The 26,085-nt window shown below is 52.5% G+C and overlaps 2 protein-coding genes across 6 annotated transcripts in view; one reads left to right on the forward strand and one right to left on the reverse strand.

The window, feature by feature from the left end:
- The first annotated feature begins 1,399 nt into the window (after positions 1-1,399).
- Positions 1,400-23,229, forward strand: GPR161 (G protein-coupled receptor 161). Its single transcript, XM_016202368.2, has 5 exons — positions 1,400-2,631; positions 5,794-6,518; positions 11,891-11,995; positions 17,156-17,275; positions 18,251-23,229. Exons 1-5 carry the CDS (start codon positions 2,258-2,260, stop codon positions 18,514-18,516), a joined length of 1,590 nt encoding a protein of 529 aa, XP_016057854.2. The 5' UTR covers positions 1,400-2,257; the 3' UTR covers positions 18,517-23,229.
- Positions 23,230-25,158: 1,929 nt separating this feature from the next.
- The window catches only part of DCAF6 (DDB1 and CUL4 associated factor 6), a 73,075-nt gene continuing 72,148 nt past the window's right edge, over positions 25,159-26,085 (reverse strand). For all 5 annotated transcript variants that reach the window (XM_016202367.2, XM_016202365.2, XM_016202363.2 and 2 more), the window contains one exon: positions 25,159-25,581. In XM_016202367.2, coding sequence (XP_016057853.1) covers positions 25,517-25,581 — 65 coding nt within the window. In that variant the 3' untranslated portion in view covers positions 25,159-25,516. The remainder of the gene's footprint in view (positions 25,582-26,085) is intronic.

Here is a 26,085-nt window from a genome sequence, read left to right on the forward strand (position 1 = left end):
AACCCAGCCCGGCCAGGCATGGCTCAGCGGTTGAGCGTCAACCTAGGATCCAGGTGATCGGGGTTTGATTCCCGGTCAGGGCACATGCCCAGGTTGTGGGCTTGATCAATGACTCTCTCATCATTGATGTTTCTATCTCTCTCTCCCTCTCCTTTCCTCTCTCTGAAATCAATAAAGATATATTTAAAAAAAGAAAAAAAGAGAAAACCCAAAATGACCTTCCAAAGACACAGACATACGAGGCTTATCTATAAATGTAGTCATGGCACAAAGCTGGAGTAATAACACATTGCATCATGGAATCAAAATTCAGAATATTTTAGCAGCCTGGACACACGGGCCAAAATCACAAAATAAAATTTAGTAGAAATAATATTTTGTATTTAGGCTTAAAACATTAATTTCATAGGTTCAATTTTGGGGGTGCCTACCTTCACAGAAATTCACGTGTGTGTAAACTTTGTGTTTTAGTTGATCTCACACTTACATAAGCTCATTAAGCCCAACAGGATGGTACACCTGCTGAAAGAGAACCCGCCCTTCAAGGGAGACTAGCAGACTATCCTGATCAGGGGGGAAATGGCCCTTTGTCCTTGACACTTGCCAACCACATCCAGATGGTGTATGCAGTTTTGGGGACCACAAGTTGAGAGCGTCACAGACATCCATGAGCAAGTCCAAAGCAAGGAGTCTGAGTTAGGGAACAGTCTGGAAGGCATCCCAGGAACTGGGAGATTTTATCAGGAGGAGGGAAAGCAAGTAACTTGTGAAGTATTTCGAGGCTGTTAGATGGAGAAGAGATTAGAATTATTTGGCCCTGCTCAAGCGAGCAGGCCCAGGGCCCATGGTCATGACCCAGAGCAGCCAGGCTCCCTCTGAAGGGAAACTTAAATTAGGACTGCTGGTGAGGCAAAGGGCTGCCCCCTAAATCTACCAGCTAGCTCCCTGTGGCCAAAGGTGTTTGGATTGTGGTGTTGGGTCAAGGGGTAAGGTGTTGGATAGTGTTGGATAGAAGTGTCAGGTCAGGGGTAAGGTGTTTGGATAGAAGTGTCAGGTCAGGGGGTAAGGTGTTGGATAGAAGTGCCAGGTCAGGAGTAGAGTGTTGGATAGTGTTGGATAGAAGTGTCAGGTCAGGGGGTAAGGTGGTGGATAGAGGTGTTGGATCAGGGGTAAGGTGTTAGAAATGTTGGGTCAGGGGTTAAAGGTGTTGGATAGAGATGTCCGGTCAGGGGTAAGGTGTTAGAGGTGTTGGGTCAGGGGTTAAGGTGTTGGATAGAGGTGCCGGGTCAGGGGAAGGGGCCGCAGGTGTGCGAGGCAGTTAGGTACCGGTTCTTGTCTGGCTCATGCAAAGCAATCTCTCCTTTCTTTCTTGTGTCTTCTGTTTGTGGGGAAACAGAGCAGGTGGGGAAAGTGAGCTGTGGGATTCTTTGGCTGATTAAAGCAGGCAAAGATTTTGGAGAAACGGTCATCGGCAGCATTTTATGCTAATGTGTCGATGTTGAGTTTTAGCCCAAGATCCTGAGCCAGTTTCCTGAGAGCAGGAACTGCACCTCACAGAGAATGGGGTCTGTGGGCCCAGACCTCCAACTGGTTTTCCACCTCCCCCTGGAGTCCTTGTCTCCATATGAATCATACTTGCTTACAGCCTGCTCAGGGACCTTAGAATAGCCCCCACGGTAATCTTACTGTCAAACATCAGTGTGCACAGGAATCAGCGGGGATGGGTCATCATGCAGATGCTGGTTCTGTAAGTCAGAGGTGGACCTGAGCTGCTGCTGCCGGCTTGGGGACCACCTGGAGTTGCTCGGGTCTAAAAGCAGCAGCCCCAGTGTGCCCCCCGTAAACCACGTGTGACAGAATCACCTCTCCAGCCTGCTTGTTTCACCTGCAGACTCCTAGGCTGCACCTCTGATCTCGGGCCACAATCTAGCAGGTGACCCTTTGAGCTGACACTCCAGGTGATTCTTTGACACATTCAAGGTTTGAACTGCTGGCCTTGGCGGGATAGATAGGTCATTTAGAACTGAGGAATGCCTCTTTCCAGGGGACACAATGAGTCACATGCAGGGCTGGCTATAGAAAACAGGCCGTGTATGTAGAGCTTGGTAGGGGAGCCCAGCGGAGTCCTGGGTGAGCTGGGGGCCTCAGGCCTCCGCAGCTTTCCTGCAGAGGTCAGATGACCTGAGTCGATGACTCTTGCCCTGTCCTTCCAGTCGCCCAGCATGCTGCGCCCACCGCACGCCCAGGCGCACTGACCATGAGCCTCAACTCCTCCCTGGGCCACTGGAAGGAGCTGAGCAACCTCACTGAGGAGGCGGCTGGTGAAGGGGGTGTCATCGTCACCGAGTTCATCGCCATTGTGATCATCACCATTTTTGTCTGCCTGGGCAACCTGGTCATCGTGGTCACCTTGTACAAGAAGTCCTACCTCCTCACCCTCAGCAACAAGTTCGTCTTCAGCCTGACCCTGTCCAACTTCCTGCTGTCCGTGCTGGTGCTGCCCTTCGTGGTGACAAGCTCTGCTCGGCGGGAATGGGTCTTCGGGGTGGTCTGGTGCAACTTCTCCGCCCTCCTGTACCTGCTCATCAGCTCGGCCAGCATGCTCACCCTCGGGGTCATTGCCATCGACCGGTAAGCTTGCCACAGATCAGAGAACTGGAGAATTCAGGAGACGGACAGAGGGACCCTAGTGGTCACCTGCTCCTGGGATTGCCACGCTGCCTGAGATCCGGGGAGGGTGTCGGGCTCCTCGGGGAGAGGATTGGAAGGCAAAGCTCTGCCTTTGCTCTGTCCCTTCAACCAGACGACCTCAGATTTCATCTCATCTCTCTCACGTTTTATTTATTACTTATTATATATATTTTGCCACCACACTCTGTTTAGTGCTATTGAGCACAGCCTGGAGCCCTTTCCAACGGTCCATCCTTGCTCCTGCCCCTCCCCAGGCCAAGAGAGAGGCTGCATCCTGGGGAGGGGCTGGCAGTGGGCATCTGAGCCCAATGCCCATGTGTATATAATGTATAATATTTGTATATATTTATAGATAATTCTCTCTGCAGGTTTATTTTTTAAAAGAGGTCCCATGGCTTTAAGAAAATGTTCTTAAAGGCTGCTGATTCTTAGTGTGCAGATGAAAAGCAGAAGCTGTGGAAGGTGACCTGTCAGAGGAGGGACTAGACCTGCTGTCCGCTGTCTGTTGCTTTGGCCTGGGCCAGAGCTGGGCTCAGGGTAGGGACCCAAAGAGGAAACACTGTCCCCTGTCCACAGTACAGGGACCTCAACAATCAGCTTGGTCCACGATGGAAGGGGAGCAGCAGAGGGAAAATGGCCCAGGAAGTGAAGTCGGGCACCTGGGAGAGATGGTGTATGCTTTCAACAGTCTGGGCTGTCCCTTCTTGTGGTATAGCTGACTCAGTAAGAAGTGGCCCTGCTGATGTCCCTTGGCTGCATCCGACAGGCGCCTTCAGATGCCTGCATCGTGCTGAGTGGGCTCTGCACACCTTGAGGCTTTCATGGCATTCCCACCCCTGACATTCAGCTTGGTGATTTGCAGTTTGCTGATGGTCACCTCGTTCATCCCAGGCTAGGGGGACTTCCTGAGGGCAGGGAGGGTAGACTCAGGCAGTGCAGTCAGGGAAACAGAGGGAATGGCCAGCAGTGTTGTCAGTGGCTGACACAAGTCCCCAGGTTCCCTTGGGACCTTCAGGGCTTTAGTTGATGAGTGGTCACTGGATTGTCTATCCAGGGCACAGGCCAGAGTCCTGTCGGCTCTGGGCTCCGCCCTGGGGAGGATGCGGAGTGAGGGAAGCAGCCAGTCGTCCCACACTGGGGTGGATGGACTCCAGCCCTCAACATAGTCCTCTAATCAGAGGAAGAGCTGGAACCGTGGGCCGGTTGGTGACGGTGAGGAAAACCACTGTGCAGCGTAGGTTACCGTGTTCACCCTGGAGTGGCTGCAGGTTTATTCTTATTTGTAGCGGAGCCCTCCTATTAAAATCAGGGTCATGATTAAGGTTGTGGGTCTCATGGCAGGAGAGCTAAGCATTGGAGCCCATATGTGCATGACAGCTTTTCAGTTTCACGTGACATCAGGAAAGCCTCTTTGGGAACCAAGGGTCGTGCTTGGGCTTGTGTCTACAAGTGAGTTGCTGGAGAACAGACGGAGACCTTCAGAAGACAGCTGAGGGTACAGGAAGCAAGGGAACCCCTTGGTTTCGCCTGTGTCCACCTGGGGGAAGAGGGAGTTGCTCTTTTCTCTCTTTTCCTTTGAACCTGCAACTAGGCCTAAATGAAGCTTAAATTTAAAACATGAAGTTTCAAATCTACAAAATCCATTTTTTGTGGCAGATGTGCAAATGTTGATAGAGGTGCAGATTTGTGCCTTTCAACGTATATAATTTTACTCCCCAAGTCCCCCTAAAACAAATGTAACGCCTGGCATGTGCGGATGTGCATGGGCAGTGCCCTGGCCCATCTCTGGGGGCTCCCTCTGGCCGGGCATGCCCACGGGACTGGGACGCAGCTGGGAGAAATCACTGCCACATCCCCTGGACTTGCTCCTGCCCAGAACCCTAGTCAGCGAGTGATATAAACACCAGTTGTCACAATAAAGCAGAAGCCTAGCCATAAAATAATAACACTAATGGGGTCTTGAGAAGGCTGTGTGCAGAGGACAGCTTATTAATCGCAATTGCTTTTACGATTGTCAGACGAGGCTGGTCTGAGGAGCCAAGGGACAGCTGACAGTCCCCATGCTGGGCCTCCCACGCTGAGCTGTCCTGCCACCCTGAGGTTCTGAGGCCATGGGGCCTGCACATATTTTAAAGGGGCAGAGAAAAGTAGAAACTAGCCTTGGCTCATTTTGAAAGTGAAGGAAACTTTCCCAGAAGTGCCCGCAGCAAACGCCCCGCACATTTCATTTGCCAGGATGATGTCATGTGGGTCAGTATCTCAGCCAGTCCCCTGGCCAGGCGACCACCAGAACAGCCTGACTCGTTCTCCAGGACTCAGACGGGCCTGGTGTGCCGTGGTCATGGCACTTGTACAGGAGCACGAACTAGAGGGGGTTTCGTCCTTGAGAAGGAAGGGGAGCAGTTGGTGGCCAGAGACCAGGCTGTGCCCCTCACTGCCATTGGAAGGGTGGTGCATGCAGGCCCGCCCCTCGCTGGCGCACTCCCTCCTTGGTGCAGATCTGTGGCAGAGGTTTTGTGGTTCCATTTCACAGATGGAGAAACAGAAGCTCAGAGAGGTTGAAGCAGCTACCCCGGGCCACACAGCCAGTAGACGGCAGAGCCACCGTCTGAGCCCAGATGCCCCAGCTCCGGAGGCTCGCTTCTCTCTCTCTGCTGCTCAGCCTTAGCAAGATGCAAACGAGATCTCAGCGTAACACACGAATGGCTGTACCCCAGGTTGTGTGCAGCGATTCTGTGACCCACCGCAATCCTGGGCACAGGAAATGCTTTTTCCTGGCCAGATCTGAGATGGGCAGCCTCAGGCTGACCTCTGAGCTGTGTCCCAGGGGTGATTCAGGAAGGTCCTGGTGGAGGCGGTAGCTCACAGGTGATATGTGGGGCTTGTAGCCACAGTCATTGCTAGCGTCCTGCCTGCACCAGGCAGCGTCAGTGCGGCCACCCGTCTGCTGCACTCGTGCCCTCACGGGAAGCCCTCTTCTAACCCGCATTTCCCTCGGATCGACTGTCCGTGTGGGGGGGGTGCTCACCTAGGAAAGCAGTGGGTGCCCATCCTGGTGTTTTCTCTGTTGTGATTCCTCTCTCCCTCCCCATCCTTTTGCAGCTACTATGCTGTGCTGTACCCCATGGTGTACCCCATGAAGATCACGGGGAACCGAGCTGTGATGGCTCTTGTCTACATCTGGCTTCACTCCCTGGTCGGCTGCCTGCCTCCTCTCTTTGGTTGGTCGTCGGTGGAGTTTGACGAGTTCAAGTGGATGTGCGTGGCCGCGTGGCACCGGGAGCCTGGCTACACGGCCTTCTGGCAGATCTGGTGCGCCCTGCTCCCCTTTCTGGTCATGCTTGTGTGCTATGGCTTCATCTTCCGCGTGGCCAGGGTCAAGGCGCGCAAGGTGCACTGCGGCACCGTGGTCACGGGGGAGGACGACGCCCAGAGGCCCGGGAGGAAGAACTCCAGCACCTCCACCTCCTCCTCGGGCAGCCGGAGGAATGCCTTCCAGGGCGTCGTCTACTCGGCCAACCAGTGCAAAGCCCTCACCACCATCCTGGTGGTCATCGGTGCCTTCATGGTCACCTGGGGCCCCTACATGGTGGTCATCACCTCCGAGGCCCTCTGGGGGAAGGACTACGTCTCCCCGCGCCTGGAGACCTGGGCCACGTGGCTCAGCTTTACCAGCGCCGTCTGCCACCCCCTCATCTACGGACTGTGGAACAAGACGGTGCGCAGGGAGCTGCTGGGCATGTGCTTCGGGGACCGCTACTACCGGGAGCCGTTCGTCCAGCGGCAGAGGACATCCCGGCTCTTCAGCATTTCCAACAGGATCACAGGTAACGTGGGGACTTGGCCGGAAAGGGGTGCTCACCCTCAGCTAGGGGTAGCCCGTGGTCCTCTCCGCCGCGCTGGCTTGGGGATGGCGGAGGTCTCACATTGATTGTGGCCTCCAGGCTCAAAGTACAGGTTTGCTTTGGGGAAGGAACATCCCAGAGGGTGCACTGGGATTCCCCGCCGCTTTCCTGAGCTGAGAAGCCCAAGGCAGGGGACAACAGAGTTCAGAAACCTGTTTTCTGTGACCCCAGCCGTGGCCCATTGGCCTCGAGAGTACCGTTCCTCCTGTCCAGACAGAAAAGAACCCAGGCATCAGACCCGCTGCCTTCTCTTGGCCCGTCAGTTCCTTAAAGTAGAGGCCTCCCTTGCTCACCACTCATCCCCGAACATACTCGTCCTTGGGCCTTTTGTCCCAGGTTCCTGGTGCCCTTGATTGTCCCCCATAATTCAGGACATGTCAGTGCCACACCTCAGCCTTCCCCTCCTACTTAAATGTCACTGTCATGTCCATGTGAGGCTCTCCTCCCTCAGATAATAAACTGACTCAGAACAAACAAGCTTCTGGACACCGTCCCGTCACCTTTGGTGAGACCCACAGGAATGACTCTACTCAGGAACAGACCTTTTTAAACCTTTTTATTCTGAAATAATTTTAGCTTTGGAAGAGTTGGAAAAACAGAGACTCTGGTCCACCCAGCTTCCCCAGACTGAACACCCTGCATGACCCCAGCCGCTACCCAGCCCGCCGCGTGAGGTCGGGCAGTGCTGTGGACTACAGACCCGATTTCCCACTCATGTCCCTTTCCTGTTCCCACGTTGCCCCCAGTCATCACGTCTCCCTTTGTCATCCTCAGGTCTTTGTTCTTGCCTTGTCTTCCGTGACATGGACACTTTTGTACAGCGCTGCTCAGGGGTTCTGTAGAAAACCCTCAGGTTTTGTCTTCAAGATTAGAATGGTTATAGGCTTTTGGCAGGAACACTGAGGGTGCCCTTCTTAGTGATCATGTCAAGGGCACGCCTGTCACCGTGCCTTACTGCTAGTTGCAGTACCCTTCGATTCTTGGTTAATGTCTTTGTCAGCTCGAGCCCCTGTGACAGAATGCCATAGGCTGGGTGGCTTAAACAATAGACATTTGTTTTGCCACATTTCAGGAGGCTAGAAGTCAGAGACCAGGGTGCCAGATGTCAGGGTTCCGTGCGTGTTCTCTCCCAGCTTTCTCTTGCCATGTCCTCACATGGGAGACAAAAAGCTCCGTGGTGTCTTCTTATGAGAATCCCACCCTCATGACTTCATCTGATTACTTCCCGAAGGCCCCATCTCCAAATACCATCACATTGAGGGGTTAGGGCTTCAGTGTGTGAATTGGGGTGGGGGGACACCAACATTAGATTCATACAGTTAAGGTGGTATCGGCCGGGTTCCTCCACTGTAAAGTCACTATTTTTCCTGTTATAATTGATAAATACACAGAGGAGATACTTGAGCTATTATGTGAGCATCCGTAGCTCCTTACCCGCCACCTGTTTTTGGCGTGCGTGGGTGGGTCTTGCCTCTAGCGATGTTACTATGTTGTCCTAACGGAGAAGCAGCTGGGTGTTTAGGGTCATGTCTGAGGGGGCCCATCACCTGGATGAGCTATTGGAAGAGAGGTTTGAGGGCACTTACCAAATACTTATGGAAAGAGCTCGTACAGTCTGCAGTTCTCATCTCTCGCTGGATGACTTTGGGCAACTCAAACCACTCACATTGACTTTCTCTTCATGACACAGAGAGGTTTTCCATCTTCCCTCTGACGAGGGTGGAGAGAAAGAACAGCTCCTAGTTATCACAAATGCTCAGTGGTAGTGGTACCAGGAGATCCTTTCCCTGAGGCAGTTACACAACCCAACATCACTGGCGTATTTCATGGATTGATGGAGTGTTACTTCTTGAGAGAGGAAGATATTCTGGGACTTTTTATTTTGACCAAAGGAGAAAATAGGTCTCCCTGTATATTAACAGCTGGAATGCCCACCCCTGACACTTGAGAGACCGTGTTTTCACGTGTGACTTGTGAGCCAGGAGTACTTTCGGGGTTTGGTTTCATTTATTCAGATTTTGTAAAATCATTTATCTTCTAGGCAAAAAAAAAAAAAAAATGTTTTCTGTTCCAATGAAGTTAAGAATGAAGAAGGGAAAAAACCAGGGCAGAGAATGGAGAAGGAGAGGGTAGACAGACAAAAAGAAATGTCTGCTTTTCAGGCCAAGATTCTCCTTGTAAGTCACTGGTGATTATCCTTGGAAGGGTCCGGGAGGCTGAGAACGGGCAGAAAGCACCAGCTGTGGTTGGGTTGGCACATTCAAGGCAGCTGGCGGTCTCCTGCCCATTGAGGGAAAAGCAGTCTTGTGGGATGACTGGGTTGAAGAGTGTTGGATAACAGTTGTTGGCCTTCTCCAGGAATGGGAGCTGGGGGGTCCCAATTGTCTCTTCCCTGGAGGTTCCCAGGGGAGGCCAGCAGCACCAGCAAGAGCTGTTGAGACAGAGCGGAACGCAGTGCCCAGCAGCTCCGCTCCCTGCCCCGTCCATACTGGGAATGACTTTCTGATGGGGAGAAAGCCCTGGCCTCCACCTCACCTCTCCGGTCCCTCTGACTGAGCCAGGGCTGAGCAGATCCTGGTCTAGTGCCCTCTGTGGGCACAACTTGGATCTGCAGGAGACTCCTCAACCCCTGTCCCAAGCCTGCTCCGGGCCACTGCTCACCCTAGAGAGTGCACACCCACTAGTTGTCACCAAGGGCCAAGAAGGACGATAATATCCATTCCACAGCCAGCCTGGAAGGACTCGGAGGCCCTGTCTTGCTCTTGTGCCTCTCGGTTTGCATGGGCACCTGTAAAGCTATAACCTAAGGAATGACGACATGGAATTATAATCTCTCCTGACAGGGCTTGTGAGCAAAGGCAGAGTGAAATTCCAGAAATAGCTGGAGCTCCCAGCCGACTCTGGGAAGCCAGGAGTTTTATAAACATGTCTGTCTGTTTCGTATGTAGATTTCAGCCACAATCCATGTATTTTGGTTTTCTCATTCTGTTAGCCCCAAAGAGTGTCAAAGGTTAGGTTCTCCCTGGGGTGCCAGCTGCCACTGAGCCAACAAAGTATTGTCTGCTTGTTAGGTGTTCATTAGCAGACTCCCATGGGCTTCCCTAGGAATTTGGAGGGTGGCCTGGACATCTGGGGAGGGCAGCGTCTCCAAATGCCACTCTCCTGGTGCATGAAGCTCCTAGAACTGGGGACAGAGCCTTCTCGGTTTCTTCTGGCGACAAGGACACTGGCTCACATTTAATTCACGTTTAACCCTGGGCCCTCTTTGAAAGGTCTGGGCCGCAGGGAGGGAGGAGCCTTTGAGTTTTCCCACCTTGCTTTTCTAAGATCCTTTCCTGGTGCCACCAAGAGGTCTTCTGGTTACTTCAAAATGCCTGTTTCCCCTGCACATGGCTCTCCTTTCAGCCTCTAACAGGCACTGGTGAGTCTTCTAGCTGCCCCCCAGGCTTCTGATCTTATCCCTGGGGCCTGTCGCTTTATGCCTTTTTAAAAATAAATTGTGTAAAAGGGTTGAATTGGGCCCAGCTCAGTAGGTCTGTTATTTCACGTGGAGAGTTTCAGGGTGGCTGCACCCGCTCCAGTGGTAAATGCTGGGCGAACAGAGTAGAGAGGCCGCCTGGCTGCACTGCCTCCAGAGCCAGCCGAGCCGCACTGGCCTGGCTCCAGGGATTCCTCCCACTGGTGGAGGCCGGGATTTGTTCCTGGCTTTCGCCGCAGCCTCAGAGACGGTGTCCAAAACCCACTGCGGCTCAGCCTTCCCAGTTGGCAGTGAACAATCCCCCACCGGCCCCCCTCCCCAAGCCAGGCTTCCTGCTGAGACACAGTCATGTTCTGGGGCCAAGACCCTGGAGGGGATGGTCATGTGGGGTCTCCTAGTGCGACTCCAGGATGTCATGAAGGTCTGGAGGAGCCTGCGCTCTGCACTCTCCACCAATGCCGTGTCCTCCTTGGCTCCGGAGAACAGAGGAGAGTGTGTGTCACCTGTCGCTTCAGAAAAGCCAGGTTAAAAGTAGAGACTGGAGCCCAGCCGGGCGTGGCTCAGCGGTTGAGCATCGACCTAGGGTCCAGGCGATCAGGGTTTGATTCCTGGTCAGGGCACATGCCTGGGTTGCGGGCTGCGGCCGATCAATAGTTCTCTCATCATTGATGTTTCTCTCTCTCTCCCTCTCCCTTCCTCTCTCTGAAATCAATAAAGATATATTTAAAAAAAAAAAAAAAGTAGAGACTGGAGTTGCCTCCCACCTGTGAGTGTCCTGTGGGGGGAGCCGGTGGCCCCTTCCAGTAGGCCCTCATGTCCACCAGGCCACAGATCTTCCATGTCAGATCAGACTCGGACTTTCGATCCTGGATTTTCATTTCTAAAGCTTTTTGTTACTCCCTGGTCTCCGTAGCCTCTTCTGCAAGGGTTCATTGTTTTCCCAACTTTCGGAGAGCTCGCAAGTAGAACTTCTTTGTTTTCTTAAGCTCCTTGCATTGTCTCCTGAGATCCATTTTTCTTTGTTTTTTATTCCCCATCCCTGTCTTCAAGCTGGCCCCTCCTCACGTGTCTGGGCTGGGCTGTCCCTTCATTGTTCATAATGAGGCCCAGGCCCAGTGTCGCCTTAGATCCGGGTTGGCCGCTGCAGGGGCCTCCAGTGCTCAGGGTTGTCTGGTGTCTCTAAGGCCAGGCCCATTCACATCCCTCCACTCCCTGCTGATGCTGGGGACCCACCACTTCCTATTGAGACTATCGAGCCCCACCTGCCTGCAGAGACGCCCCACCCTCCACTTCCTGAGCTTTGGGGGCCCAGGGTGAGAACCAGCCTCTTCCTAGGCCCCAGCACCAACCCCAGCTCTCTCCTGGGTCACGTCCATTGCCTCACCCATTCACCTCCCAGCTGACAAACATTTTCTCCTGCTCTGGGGTGTAAACCTCTTTAAAAAGTCCTTTTCAGTATTCAGGTAGGATTTCAGGAGTAATGTGCACCCACGTTCCATGTTTAACCGGAAAATTACCCGGGACCGCTCACCTCCCATTTTCTCTCCCACCTGCCTAGTTGGTTTGACGTCACAGGAGTTCCCCTCTGGGGGACCCAGTCAACCATGTCACAATGCAGACTGCCCTGGCTGGGAACAGGGCACAGTGGGGAAGGGGCAGTAGCCAAGGACTTTCTGTCTGTCAATGGGTTGAGAGTGCATTTTGCAGGGAGAGCAGAGGGGAAGAGAGTGGGAGGTGAGGGGTGGGAGACTGTAATGGGAGGTCAGGCTGGGAGCAGGACCTGGTTCGTGTGGTCAGTGCTGACTTTGCCTTTCAGACCTGGGCCTGTCCCCACACCTCACAGCACTAATGGCAGGTGGACAGCCCCTGGGGAACAGCAGCAGCACGGGGGACACTGGCTTCAGCTGCTCTCAGGACTCAGGTAAGCCTAGGACAAGTGTGCCTCCCCCTTCAGGTGTATCTGACACAGTGTAGGCGCTGGTGAGGGGCATTCCTATGCTGGGTGGAAGGGGCGTGGGGGCCAGAGTCCGGAGGCAGGGTTCCCAATCTGGGTTTTAGCTTGTCAGAGCTTCGTTCCTCGGTTCCTCCTCCATAAAATAAGGATCTCGCCATCAGCCTGTGCAGTTGTGGAGTCGGGTGGCCTGGTGCTCAGTCTTCCTAAACCTTTGAGTTTCCTCTTTTGTGAATGAGGGACAGCAGTCACTATGTCAAGGGCAGCCCCAACGAGGTCAGATACCCTTCCTGGTCCCCACTGTTAACATGCCTGCACCCCTATCCCCTGCAAGAGACACCACAGATCCTCCAAGTCATTCCAGAGGACCGGCACCTGAGGGCTCCGTGAGGTCGGGGTCTCTCCTGGCTGCTCCTGGGGAGCTGAATACTTCATCTGTGCCCGCTGAGCATGTTCTTGGGCTCACAAGGCCCTGGGGTGGGGGGCAAAAAAGGGCAGAGGCTGGCAGTGTCTCTCAGCCAGTCATCCATGGCTCCACATAGCTGGAGACCCACCGCATGTCACCAGCCTTGGGCTCTGGTGTGAAGGGAGCCAGTTGGAATCCTGGATCTTGAAGCAGCAGCCGGGTGGTGGGTATTTTGCCGTGTGCTCCTGTTGTCACTGCTGGCAGCTTTAGATTCTCTTTGCCTTGACCTGTGTTTCCTCTCCTGACCCTGTGTTGTGGGACCCTGGGTGCAGGACATGGGCAGCCACCGAGACAGGCCTTCTGTCACAGAATTTTCCCTGAGCATGTTCCCTCACCTGACAACCCAGAGGGTTGAACCACTGGTCACATCATCCCCTGCAGCCCCGAGTCCTTTGTGTGACTTGAAGGAAGGGAAGGTCTCTGCCACTCCTCAGGTTATTCCCCTTCTCAGACAACCAGCAGGGGCCCAGAGATGCTGTGACATTCATTCATTCAACAAGTATTTGCCAAGCCCCTACTTTGGCTGACACTACTAGGTTCCAGAGAGACAGTGTGAACTGCCCTCCTGGAGCTTCTGGTCTGGCAGGGAAACAGGTGGCCTGTGCACTCTTAGTGGGTGAGCTGTGTGGCATGGGACCTATACCTCAGTAATTCTGCTGTTAAAAGATTGTGAGAGACTCTGGTCAAGGTGGCAGAGTAGGTAAATACTTTCCTACCTCCTCCCACACCACATGAAAATTACAACTAAAGCATAGAACAACCATCATTAAGAGCCATCTGAAGACTAGCCGAACAGAACTCCTGCAACTAAGGATATAAAGAAGAAGCCACAGTGAGACTGGTAGGAGGGGCAGAGATATGGAATGGGTAGATCCCACACCTACATGTAGCAGTTAAGAATCAGGAGGGATATGTTGACTGTACAGATGCCCACTGAGGAGTGAGGGGCTCTCAGCCCTATGCTTGGCTCCTAGCTTAGAGCACCAGGACCAGGAAAGAGGAGTCTTTTATAATATCAGGCTGTGAAAATTACCAGGGGCTCAGTTTGGGTGAAATGGAAGGCTGCTGTAGACCCAGGCATCCTTTTTAAGGATGCCCCAAACACTTGCCCTAAGCTCCAGCAAAGGGAAGCAGCTCAGTAAAACACCAGGGACACACCCAGAGAAACAAAATTGTCTGGTTTCTGGGTGAGGGCTGGAAGGGGCAACTCTCTATGGGACAAAAGTGCCAGCAAGTGCCATTCATTGTTCCCTTGTTGAGCCCTCATCCCACTCAGCCCACAGGCACGGGCACAGAGTCTGAGTCTCCATCAACCTGGCTCATACCCCTCACCACACCCAGGTGATTCCCCGAGACCCCATCCCACCCATTTTTTACACCAGGTGAACCTCTGAAAGTGGCTATTCCTCATGAGCAGTCAGCCTCTGCCTATGCTGCAGACTTCCCTAAAATCTCTTAAAGGTCCACAAATCCTTAAAAAGAAGCATCTGGCCTCTGCATACCCTATACCTCTTGTTAAGTAGCCCCAAGCCCAGCAAGACTGGCAGCCAGCCTCAGTTTGCAGCATAGCCTCTTCCAGGCGCCCCAATTCCAGCACTGGCAGCTACCAGCTGCAGATCACTTTGTAGCTCCTACCAGGTGGCCCTGGGCCAGGCACAGTCAGGGCTGAACTTGGCCCGTGTTTCCAAGAGACCCCAGAACCAACACACCCAGCAGTCAGTTTCAGACCACACCAGAGCACCACCCAACCACTTCCACAGATGACACACCAAAAGGGTGGACTCAGCTGGGACCAGAGTCCCTCTAAAGTAAATCTCATTCCTTGGGGTCAGCCCTTGCACAATAGCTTATCCTCTGTAGTCATGGCCAGTCGGCTTGAGGGCCAGGCTCACCCGCTGACATGCCAACAGCAATCAAGGCTCAACTACAACAGAAGGGTGTATACAGCCTACTCAAGGGACACTCCCTGGAGCACCTGGCTCTGGTGACCAATGAGGCTGCACCACTGGGCCTCTCAGGATACCCTGTGAAGACTGGGAGACATAGTACCCTCGCCTAATATATAGAAACACAGGGAGGCAGCCAAAATAGGAAGACAAAGAAACATGTCCCAAAGAACAGGGCAAAACTCCAGAAAAAGAGTTAAATGAAATGGAGGCAAACAATCTACCAGGTGCAGAGTTCAAAACACTGGTTAAAAGGATGCTCAATAACTCGAAGATTAGATGAACTCAGTGAGAACTTAAACAAAGATATAGAAAACCATAAAAAAGGACCAGTCATAAATGAAGAATATAATAGCTGTAATGAAGAATGCATTAGTGGGAATCAACACCACATTAGATGAAGTAAAGGACTGAATCTGATTTGGAAGACAAGGTGGCGGAAAACACCTCAGAACAGCAAAAAGAAATAACTTTTTAATATGAGGGAAGTTTAAGGGACCTCTGGGACAACATCAGATATAACAACATTTGCATCATAGGGGTTCTAGAAGAAAAGAGAGATCAATGGATTGAAAACCTATTTGATGAAATAGTGACTGAAAACTTTCTTAACCTAGTGAAGGAAATTGACATACAAGTCCAGGAAGTGCCAAGAGTCCCAAACAAGATGAACCCAAAGAGGCCTACACCAAGATACATCATAATTAAAATGGCAAGTTTAAAAACAAAGAAAATCTTAAAAGCAGCAAGAGAAAAGCAGTTAGTTACCAACCAGGGAGCTCCCCTAAGACTGTCCACTGATTTCTCAACATAAACACTACAGGCTAGAGGGAGTGGCATGAAAAATACTCAGTGATGAAAAACAAGGACCTACAACCAAGATTATTCTACCCAGCAAAGCTATCATTTAGAATCGATGGACAGATAAAGAGCTTCCCAGACAAGAAAAAGCTAAAAGAGTTCATCACCATCAAACCAGGGTTACAAGAAATGTTAAAAGGACTTCTTTAAGCAAAAGAAGAAACAAAGATCCAAAATATGAATAATAAAGTGACAATAATTACATTACCTATCAATAATTACTTTAAATGTAAAGGGATTACACCATCTACAAGAACAAAGTCAAAGTGGATTAAAGGCTTAAATGTAAGGCCTGAAACCATAAAACCAGAAGAAAAAATAGGCAGTAAACACTTTGACATTGCTCATAGTAATATCTTTCTGGATATGTCTCCTCTGGCAAGGGAAACAAGATAAATAAACAAATGAGACTACATAAAACTAAAAGGGTTGCACAACCTACCAAATGTGAGAAAATATTTGCCAATGATACACCTAATAAGAAGTTAATATGCAAAATATATAAGGAACTCATATAACTTACCAGAAACAAACAACAAAAAAGATCCGATTTAAAAATGGGCAAAGGACCTGAATAGACAGACACTTCTTCAAAGAAGACATACAGATGGCCAGCAGACATATGGAAAGATGCTCAACATCACTAATCATCAGAGAGATGCAAATTAAAACCCTAATGAGGTATCACCTCATCCCTTTCAGAATGGGTATCATCAGTAAGTCAACAAACAAGTGTTGGGGAAAAGGGAACCATCATGCACTGTTGCTGGGGTTATAAATTGTTGCAGCCACTATGGAAAACAGTATGGAGGTTTCTCAAAAATTAAAAGTAGAACTACCAAATGAACCAGCAATTCCACTTCTAAATATATATATATATAAACAAAAACATTAACTTGAAATGGTATATGCACCCCCATTTTCATTGCAGCATTATTTATAGTTGTCAAGATATGAGAAGCAACCTAAGTGTTCATCGATAGATGATTGGATAAAGAAGCTGTGGTACATAAATATACAATGGATTATTACTCAGCCGTAAAAAGGAATGAAATCTTACCATTTGTGAAATCTTACCATGGATGGTCCTAGATGGTATTATGCTAAGTGAAATAAGTCAGACATAGAAAAATACCATCTGATTTCACCTATATGTGGAGTCTAAAAAAACCAACCAAACCCAACAAAAACAAACTCATAGAGACAGAGGACAAACTGATGGTTTCTAGATGGGAGGGGAGTTGGGCCGGGTGAAAAAGGTGAAGTGAGTAAGAAGTATGAACTGGCCGTTAGGGCAGTAGGCGCGGGCTGTGGAGTGCAGCGCAGAGGACGCAGTAACGTTGTGATAACTGTGTGGTGACAGGTGGGTGCAAGACTTATTGTAAGTTATATAAATGTGTACCCACTAATACAACATTGAATGTAAACTGTAATTGAAAAATAAAACAAATTTTTTAATGTTTACCTAATGCAACATATTTTAACCACAATGATAGAAATTGAACTGTATGAGGAATCACTCAGAACACAACGCCTTTTTCTGGGGCCCTCTCCGCCCAGCCCTTCTCCGCTCCCCCAATCCAGGCCTGGCCCACTTAGCACTGAGTGCGCTCGCTGGGGCTCAGGACCCACCGCCCTGCAGAAGGCTGCTGTAACGAACGTTTCTGATGGCCGCTGCCAACTCCCTGAGATAGGATGACACAGTATCCATTCCCCGGGCACACGTGGCAGAGATTGTGGGTTGGAATAAATGGGAGAGAGGGATGCACGGGGGTTGAGGGAGGGCAGGCGAGATGGAGGCGGTGAGGAGGACTTGGGACCGCCGGTTCCATGTGCACGACCCGCCCTTGGTTTTAGGGACGGACGTGATGCTGCTCGAAGATTACACGTCTGAGGACCAGCCTTCCTCCCACTGCACTTGCCCACCCAAGAGGAGGAGCTCGGTGACGTTCGAGGATGAAGTGGAACAGATCAAAGGTTGGTTTCTGTGACAGCTTCCCGACAACACAGGGGAAAGGGAAGGGTCAGGACAGTCCCTGGCTCATCTCCGACCCCCGTCCAGCACACCAGGGCCCACCTTTGCCTACCCCATGCTCCTCCCAACCCTGCAGTCGCCCTGAGTCCGCGGGCTTCCCAGCGGTTGGGTCCAGCAGCTCCGGACCTGGGCCCTCTGGGCCATTGAGCTCCACGCAGAGGCGCCCTCAGCCCGGCTCCCTCCTCCCCGGGGTGAGCGGCAGGGGGGGAGAGCCCACGCGTCCCTCCACTCTTCCCCCTGGAGAGCGGGGTGCAAGTTGCCTACTCCAGAAAATGTGAGGAGGGGGGGTACATTGTCCCTGCAAAATGTCAGGAGGAAAGCAGGCGGCGAGGGTCACAGGAAGAAGGCTCTGGAGGGAAACTGAAGACCCCCGCCCTCCCTCTCGTGTGAGTTGTCAGGTCCTCGTCCTGGGTGGGCGCCTGAACCCTTAGCCACCCCCCGGGCCCCGAGGTTGTCCCGGACTTCGGACTTCGGGGAATCTGAGCCGGTACGGAGAGGGGAGGAGAGGAGAGAGCACTCGCACTTGCGGAAGTTTAGAAGCAGAGAGAGTGACCAGAGGGCCCTGCCAAAGGCGCCGTGCGACAGGCGCTGGAAGCGCATCGGGGCTTCCCCGTGAGCCGCCTCCCGAGCTCCTTGGGAGAATGGGTTGATTTCTAGAAACGCAGAAGTAAGAGGTGTGCTGTGCCCTCTCTTTACAGCGGAGAGACTGAGGTTAGGGTACATCCTCCTGAGATCCTGGGAAGGCAGTAAGGAGGGGAATCGAGGGTTTGGGCCGAGAGAATCTGACTTGGAAACCCTCGCCCTCCACGTGGGCCGGGTCTGCCTCGCCTCCCCGGGCAGGGAAGCAGCAGCAGGCCTGTCCTGGAGAGTCACGGGTCCTGGCCCCACCATAATCTTTATCTTTCCTTCTTCCTCAGAAGCTGCCAAGAACCCCATCCTCCACGTGAAAGCCGACGTGCACTCGTCCTTGGACAGTTACGCAGACAGCCTGGCCAAAGCCATAGAGGCGGAAGCCAAAATCAACTTGTTTGGGGAGGAGGCATTGCCCGGGGTCTTGATGGTGGCTCGAACCGTCCCGGGGGCCGGCTTTGGGGGCCGCCAAGGCAGCCGAACCCTCGGGGGTCAGAGGCTCCAGCTGCAGAGCATCGAGGAAGGGAACATTCTCCCTGTAGAACAGAAATGAGGGCCCCAGGGTGGCCTGTCCCCAAGAAGGATGCCCATGGCCAACAGAGCTGGGGCCCTGGGAGCATGGGGCAGGAACCGCACCTGGTGTGCCGCCCCCAGGAAAAACATCGAGAACTGTGTCCATGGTCAGAGACATCCGTGTTTGCGTGAGTCCACCTGTAGGCTTCTCCTAGGTCCCCGTGATGGGACCTGAGGCATCAAAAGCACAAAGAAAAGCCGTTGGAGGTGTGGCCGTGACTTCCTGGGAGGTGGGGCACAGGGGGGACTAGAGGCTGCCTGGGAAGGAACCACCGGGTAGGTCATGTTCTTTTGTTCACAGTCTGCCACGTGGGTTCCCTAGAGAGCCCCTTATTCCCCCCCCACTGGTGATGACCTTGCCTCGGTGGAGCCACCTGCTGGTGCTCTTGGGGGCAGTCATAGGCCGCCTCCCTACTCACTGATTCTTTGCTGTTTCAAAAGGAGGGAGAAACCACTATAAGAGACAGGAGGAAGGAGTGGGTACCACATGCTTCATTTCCAGGATTAAAAAAACCGGTGCATTTGGTTAGGACACACCATGGACTTACCAAGCCTGGACGGCCGTGGTGCCAAATGGTCGGGAGGTAGAGACACTGTTGTCGCTGGAGGAGCTCCCTTCAGTAGGAAAACCTCCCGTGGACTCCGTGTGTGATGTTTGACCAAGATGAGGCGGAATGGAAACCCTGACGGGCCTGCGTCCGCACCTGCACTCCCCACCCAGCTCCGCCTCTTACTCAGTCTCTGCGACTTCTGTCGCCTCTCTAGGCCTTTGGGAAAGTGGGATGAGGGATCGGGCACCAGGCTGAATGGTCTCCAAGATCGTTTCCAGCTGTGATCTCTGATGTTCTCTGTAACGCAGAGACAGGAAAAGAAAAGGGACCCATGGACCCGTGTTGGCACAGCTCTGAGGTTTCAAAGGCGCGGATGGACTTCAGGCCCAGGGGTGCGGCCCTGGGCTGGTCCACTCAGAATGGGGCCGGGGAGGCCGGACATGGAGGAAGGGACCCTCCGAGGTGGAGTGGATTCGTGTGGGGCTTGGAGTAGTGGGCATGGTGACTTGGGAAGCCATTGAATCATCTGTGTCTGCCCAGTAGCCTGGGGCACTAAATATGCCAAGGGCAGGACTTGCCCCGCCCTAGAGTCCCACGTGGTCCTTGGAGGGGCCAGTCGAGATCAGCTGTGGCTGCCGAGGGGCAGCCACTCCCAGAAAGCTCACTGGCTTTGTGGTGTTTCCTTTGGGGTCTAGCTAGCTCCCGGGGAGGCAGTGACTTTTTCACTGTGTAGACACCAGTGGTTGGCTGGTCCTCGGTCTGCAGTTTGCAAAGTCCTTTGCTGAGACTTGAGGGCTTGCTTCCTGGTGCTCAGGCTCATTGACGATGACTCCTGGCCAGCCAGGTGCCAGGTACTGGGTAGGTTCTGGGTGGGAGGGGAAGGAGCAGAGGGCATTTCAAGAGCAGAGGTGGCTTCACCTTCGGGTCCTGCTAAGGAGATGTGGAGGTCAGACTGCCCTCCTTCCGGTGCCACTCCTCAGTCAGAGAGCGCTTTACATTTTCTTTCTGTACATAGTCCTAGCTCTTGTCCAGTTTGTAAAGGGACCATATTCCTGACCAGCTCCCATGCGCAGAGGTAGAGCAGGGCGGAGACCTTCACCTCTAGGTTGGAATAACGGGGGCAGCTGGCCGGCGAGGCCTGTTTGAGGGGTTGGAGTGTGCGTCCCCTGGACTGCACCGGGCCCGGCTCTGGGGGGAGTCCTGAGACCCCAAGCCCTCACTGGCTGGTTGAAGACTAGCTGGGATTTATAAGGATTAAATCTAAGCTTATCTAGAAACACCTCACTTCACAAAAGTACAGTTTCCTTTTTTGCTGAGGACCATTCATTTACTCACCCATCAGACCCTGCACGGCCCCTGGCCCTGTGAGCAGGAGCATGACGTGGTTTCACTCTCCTTTAGGGAGAGACCTGGGGGATACTGCTGCTGATCAGTATCAGAGTCCAGTCATGATGACAGAGAAAACTGGGCTCCGGGGGAGGTGACTATTTGCACCTAGTGGGGTTGGGGTGGTACTGCGGAGGTGGCGGACTGAGCCAAGCCTTGGAGGACGCTTGGCAGCCAGGACCGCATTTGGCGAATTCAAATTTGCTGGTTCAGCCTGGGGGTGGGGGGGAGTCCCAGACATTCTGCAGCTCCTGAGAGGCATTTTTGAAGATACCTGCCCTTAGTGGCAGGTTGAAACCCAGGCCCACAGCTTTATACATGGGACAGCGGCAGGTGGGACTTTTGGCCACTTGTCCATTTGAAAACCTCTGGGGTCTCCTGGTTTTGACAGGACTAGGTTTAAGCCTGTTGCCCATCTCTGCTGCTTTCGTTGCGATCGCTGAGCCCCAGGTTCCAGGGCTGGGGGCTGTTAGGACCCAGAGGCACTGGGATCCCCACCCACAGCACAGCGCTCTGGCCTGGGAAGGCTGGAGTTCGGCGCCTTAGAGGCCAGGCCGCAGCCTGCGAAGCGCTGGGGGTGCACCTGAAGGCTGCTGCCTCTGAACTTGTCTCCACCGCGGTCTTCAGCCTTGAAAGGACCACCCAGCGTGCTTACCCCTGCGACACCAGTTGGGGTGGCAGCTTCTGTCCCTGCCCAGCTATGAGGTCTTCGGCGACTGCCATGAGGTGGGGCTGAGGACTGAGACCAGGGCCACCTGGTGCTAATGCTCTTTCTCCTCCAACGAGCTGCTGTGTCTCTGTCTACACCTGAGCGGCCAGTGAGACTCAGTGTTTGCAGGCGGCCAGGGAAGTGTGTGGGGGTGGGGGGCAGGAAGTGGCAGAAACGTGCTCCATACAGTGAGACCTTAGCCTGTTTGGCTTTAACTGCAAGAGCGTGTTCCCATCAGAGATACGTGCATGTGAGAGATGTGTCTGTGGATGGAGCCTGGGATACTCTCCCGTGTTCAGCCCTGGGCCCCGCTGTCCCGTCCAGAAGGACTTGGGAGGGGGGTGGCGTGGAGGGTGAGGCAGGGAACCCGCAGGTACTGAGTGCCCGCCGTGTGCCTGGGGTGGACGTTCTGTGCCTGCTGTGTGGCTTTAGTTGGGCATTTCCGAGGGCTCCGTCACGGCTGAGCGCGTGCTGCAGGGGAGCAGCGTGGACTTTGCTGGGCTGAGTTATGGGTTCACATGCACGCGGCTGCTAAGTAGCGGGGTGTTCTTGGGCCAGGTCACCTTTCTGCATCGGTTTTCTCATCTATGAGGTTTTGTAACCTGTTCTGTGTGGGGATGTGGAATGCTGGGCCCCCCACGGGAGGTTATGTGGATTAAAGCACCTGGCACAGCACACGGGACACTGGCTCCTAGCTACTGTGGTCTCTTGTCCATAACTAGGTGGCTGTCCTATGCTTGTCTCACAGGGACCTCTAAGGTAACTGCTACCCTAGGTCAGAGGTGTTGAGGCCACTGCCGTGGGAAGTGGTGTTTGCTGAGCGGCACTGAAGGATCTGGGATCGAAGGGATGTGGTGAGGAGGGGAAAGGCTGTCTGGTGTCAGGAGCTGCAGAGTCTGAAGGAGCAAACAGGTGTCTGTCAAAGATGATGGTCCCAGGCCTGGGGCAGACCCCATGGCACAGCACCAGCTCGGCCTCAACCCAGAATAGATGCACCCCGGTAGATGTGGCCTGGCCCTGCACCCCGCCCAGTCCTGCAGGGACAGTGACTGTGTGGTAGTGGCTCTTGGGTTCAGACTCAGATCCTCCACCCCGAGGAAGAGGCAGTGCGGGGGTTCTGCTATCCCCAGTGCATGCAGAACCCCAAGGTGAATTGTGGAGGGGGCAGGAGGAAAATAACTGTTTCCACCAGAAGCAAAGGAAAATGGCTGCGATTTGGATACTGACCACAAGAGGGGGCAGAGCCAGACACTCGTCCTGGGTTGGGGACGGACACAGAATCCAGGGGGGCCTAGGAAGCGAAGGAATTGTCTCAAAGTGCGTGAAGCCAGCGTCTGGGCCCAATGCCAGGTGTTGGCCATGTGACCGAGAAGGGAGCCAGCTTTGTGGCTGGAGGACGAGGGACAGAGCTTCATTAGAAGACAGGCCAGCCCGGCTTTGCTGTCTAGGAAGAGCGGTTGTAAACTGAGGCGCTTAGGAGACTGGAACGGCCGCTTGCCAGGCCTAGAAAACCACAGCCCCAGGCCTGGTTGGATTCCCTGCAGAGTCCAAAGCACAGGCTCGTCTGTGGGTCAGCGAGGGCACCATCGTGCTCAGCACTGTTTTTAGGACGTAATACAGAGCCGCTCAGTTCCCCAGAAGGCATGTTCCTGAGCAGTTGTAAGAGCTTGTGAATTACAGGCCACTTTTCCTTTTGACACCACCATTTTGAAATGTCATCAATCACAGCCCCTCCCGGGGCAAGGACAGTCCGGAGGGGGGCGGTGCAGGGGATGCCAGGGAGGGCGGAGCTGTGGGCCCGCCCCGTCTCCAGGATGTGCGGGCGCGGTGGGAGGGCCTGTGCTGTTCCCACACGGACCCCTGGACGCGGGAGCAGTTAAAACCAACCCAAACAAAAGGCGAGCTGGTCCTGGAATACATTTCACTTGAAGTTTTCGATTTTTTTAAAGACAAGAAAAATGTTTAGAATTATTATAAATCAGTATTTATAAATAAGTAAAAGTATTTAGAATAGTTTTGTTTACTGATTAAATATCTTTTTGGTGTATGTACAGCTGTGGAAACTGCATTTGTACTTAAGACTTGTGGACTTTTGGGTGTCCTGCCCCTTACCCGTATCCCCACTTCCCACAGCCCCTTTCTGTTTTCCCCTCCTTCCCATGGGCTAAAAAGAGGAAGGAGACTGAGCAGGAAGGGTCGACGGTTGCGGAATCGGGGGGTGAGGTGTCCGTACCACAGTCACCTGGGCACATCCTCCATGCATTTTCAAAATTCCCCCAAGACGGTGAGATTCATGGAATATTGTCAAATACAGAACAAATGCTCCTAATCCAAAGATCTTACAGGTTTCATGAACAGCAATGCTCTCCATGTGTCCATCCCATAACCAAGGTCAAGGGTGTGTGGTGATCATCAGACTCAAAACCACGCCAGGGCATAAAACTCAGCACCTCCACTTAAGTCCTCACCTGCCACCACTGAAGGCAGTTCCTTCTGCTGAGTGTGTGGCACTCGGGTCCAGGCATCTAACCTCTGGGGTTCCCCCCCCCAGCATATGCTGAGTCATGGCCAGGACCTGTTCACCCTGCTCCTGTGTAACGTACCACCAAACTGCAAAACTGCTGAAAGTAGGTGACCTAATTCCTTTGACAAATACCATTTAAAAAAAAAAAAAAAAAAAGCTTTAGAGCAGTTTTGGGTTCCTAGCAAAACTGAGCAGAAAGGTCAGATCCCATATGCCTCTCCCCCCTCCTCCCTGTCCCGTCCTGCACCGGAGGGCACACATACCATTTTGATTTTTGGCTGCTTTTCCTGCGAGTTACTCCTGACCTCACAGAGTCCTCTAGTAGAAGCCTCTGTCCTGTCGGCTTTCCAACACCTCCCTAAGCATCCCTGTAACTGCTCCATTTCAGTGAAAGCAATGATGTCCCAGTATGTGCTGAGAGCAGCATTTTCGTCACTGTGAAGCCCCTCACCCTCCATGGTGGTGTGTCCCCTTGCTTAGCCCCTGGGACACAGGCGCTGCAAATCTGATCACCTCCACTTCACAGGAGACAGAGCTGGAGCCCAACAAGTCAGGTAACTCCAGCAAGTCACATAACTAATCAGGAACCAGAAACAGACCCTTGCACTTTCTGAAGTCATCTTTAGCTAAGACAGTTGCCCTGTTTGACTAAAGCTCTAATTCCTTCCCTTTGCCACTTACCACATTCTCTGATGTGCAGACATGTGTGCCCCATCCAGGGCAGGAGCCAGGTGCCGAGTCCAACTGAAGTTACTGAGCCAACTGAAGGGTGACTTACCCTGCTCCACAAAGCCAACCTGGCACCCAGCAGCAGGGGCCCCTGGATGTGCAGCCACCTCGGGAGGAGCAACCCTGGTCTCCACACCAGAGAGGGATGCTCTGCGTGGCCACACGTATGAGCCTTCATGGCCCAGCCAGAGAGAAAAGGAGGCCAATTTAAGAGCGGGCAGGGAAGGTGACAGAGTTAGGTCTGTAGGAGCAGATTCAGGTCATAACCTGTAAGATACAGGCCGGGGTGCAGATGGCTGGAGTGGAGGTAAACACTAGAGCTAAGGGAGGCCAGGAAGGTCATGGCTTCCAGTTGAAATCTAGTTGCAGCCAGGAAGACTGGAAGCCAGGGCTCCCAGAACTAGCCTGTGCTCCTGCAAACACGTGAGCCCCAGGACACTGATCTCTGCGGGAAGCCTGACTCCTGCCCGTGGGTAACAAGGTCCTACTAATCATTGATATTTGGCGGTGAAGATGAAGTACTTTGGAATGAGACATGAAAAAGGCTCTTCAATGTGATTCTATCACACATAAGTCAAAACAGAAAAGATGATTAAAACCAGAGAATAGAGGAACAGTCTTGTTATAGGAAAGACTGGAAAACATGGGCGAGGCTAACAAGGTATTAAATACAACGTCAAGTTCAGGAGATCTTACAACAACCAGCTTCTTTAATTAGAAAGCAACAAACATGCAAATGGCAAGTGTAGAAATTTATTTGAACCAACATTGTTGCTAACATGAGACTGCTCTTCAACGCTGATCCGAGCTCCCCGTCTGGGGCTGGGGTATTGCACTTTCGCTGCTAGCACTCCTCAGACATGGCAACTAGAGTTTAAAACATTCTGCTAGTTTTGTTTCACTCACTCTTTCTTCCAAGTTCATGCACACAGTCACTCCACACCAATGCCAGGTCATCCCCGCAGGAGGGAAAACTCCAAAAACCATAACCTTAAAATTGCACTGAAGCTCTGTAAAGAAAAAAATATAATAAATGTCTGATAAAAGTTTCAAAGCCTCCTCGGTGGGGCCGTGCGGCAGCTTATTCTTCATCCTCGGTGTCGTTCTCCTGGCCAGAGCCTTCCGATCGGTCCCCTTCCAGCCGGTCTGCAAAGCAGACAGGAGACTCGTAAAAAGAAACACTCTTAGGGTTACGATTAAGATAACCTTCAATGCCTTTTATTTAAAACTGTTTAAAATATATATGACTCAACACATCATTTAAAATTCAGGTCACCACTGTGTGTACATAGCTATTTTTTGCCTTACAGGGAAATTTAAAAAAAATAAAGGAAACAGCACTATTAACTTTGAAAATCCATGTAATTCTAAACATAAAAATTTTTTTAAAACCCTACAAATGGCTTTTCCATGTACCTATCAGTGGTGGGGCCTGGGTTAAGTTACTACACAAAACCCCTGCTGAGAAGGGCTGGAGCTCAATGAGGGGCTGTGAAGGGGCTCATCTCGTGCCTGGGCCATGACAGGTACTCTGTAAACCATCCTTATTATCAGTAACTGATAGACGACACTCAGGTATGAAGACAGTTAATTCATGAAATCAGTGATCAGTGCTTGATAAAAGTTGTTTATAATGGATACTGGAACTCA

This window comes from Miniopterus natalensis, chromosome 19 (genome assembly GCF_054644295.1).
Source record: "Miniopterus natalensis isolate mMinNat1 chromosome 19, mMinNat1.hap1, whole genome shotgun sequence".
In the NCBI taxonomy this organism is placed as follows: Eukaryota; Metazoa; Chordata; class Mammalia; order Chiroptera; family Miniopteridae; genus Miniopterus; species Miniopterus natalensis.

Excerpts from the sequence above, each read along its gene's own strand:
- GPR161 (XM_016202368.2), top strand. The coding sequence starts at position 2,258 with ATGAGCCTCAACTCCTCCCTGGGCCACTGGAAGGAGCTGAGCAACCTC. Across the intron at positions 2,632-5,793 it reads GGGGTCATTGCCATCGACCG|CTACTATGCTGTGCTGTACC; the intron begins GTAAGCTTGCCA and ends ATCCTTTTGCAG. Across the intron at positions 6,519-11,890 it reads CATTTCCAACAGGATCACAG|ACCTGGGCCTGTCCCCACAC; the intron begins GTAACGTGGGGA and ends TTTGCCTTTCAG.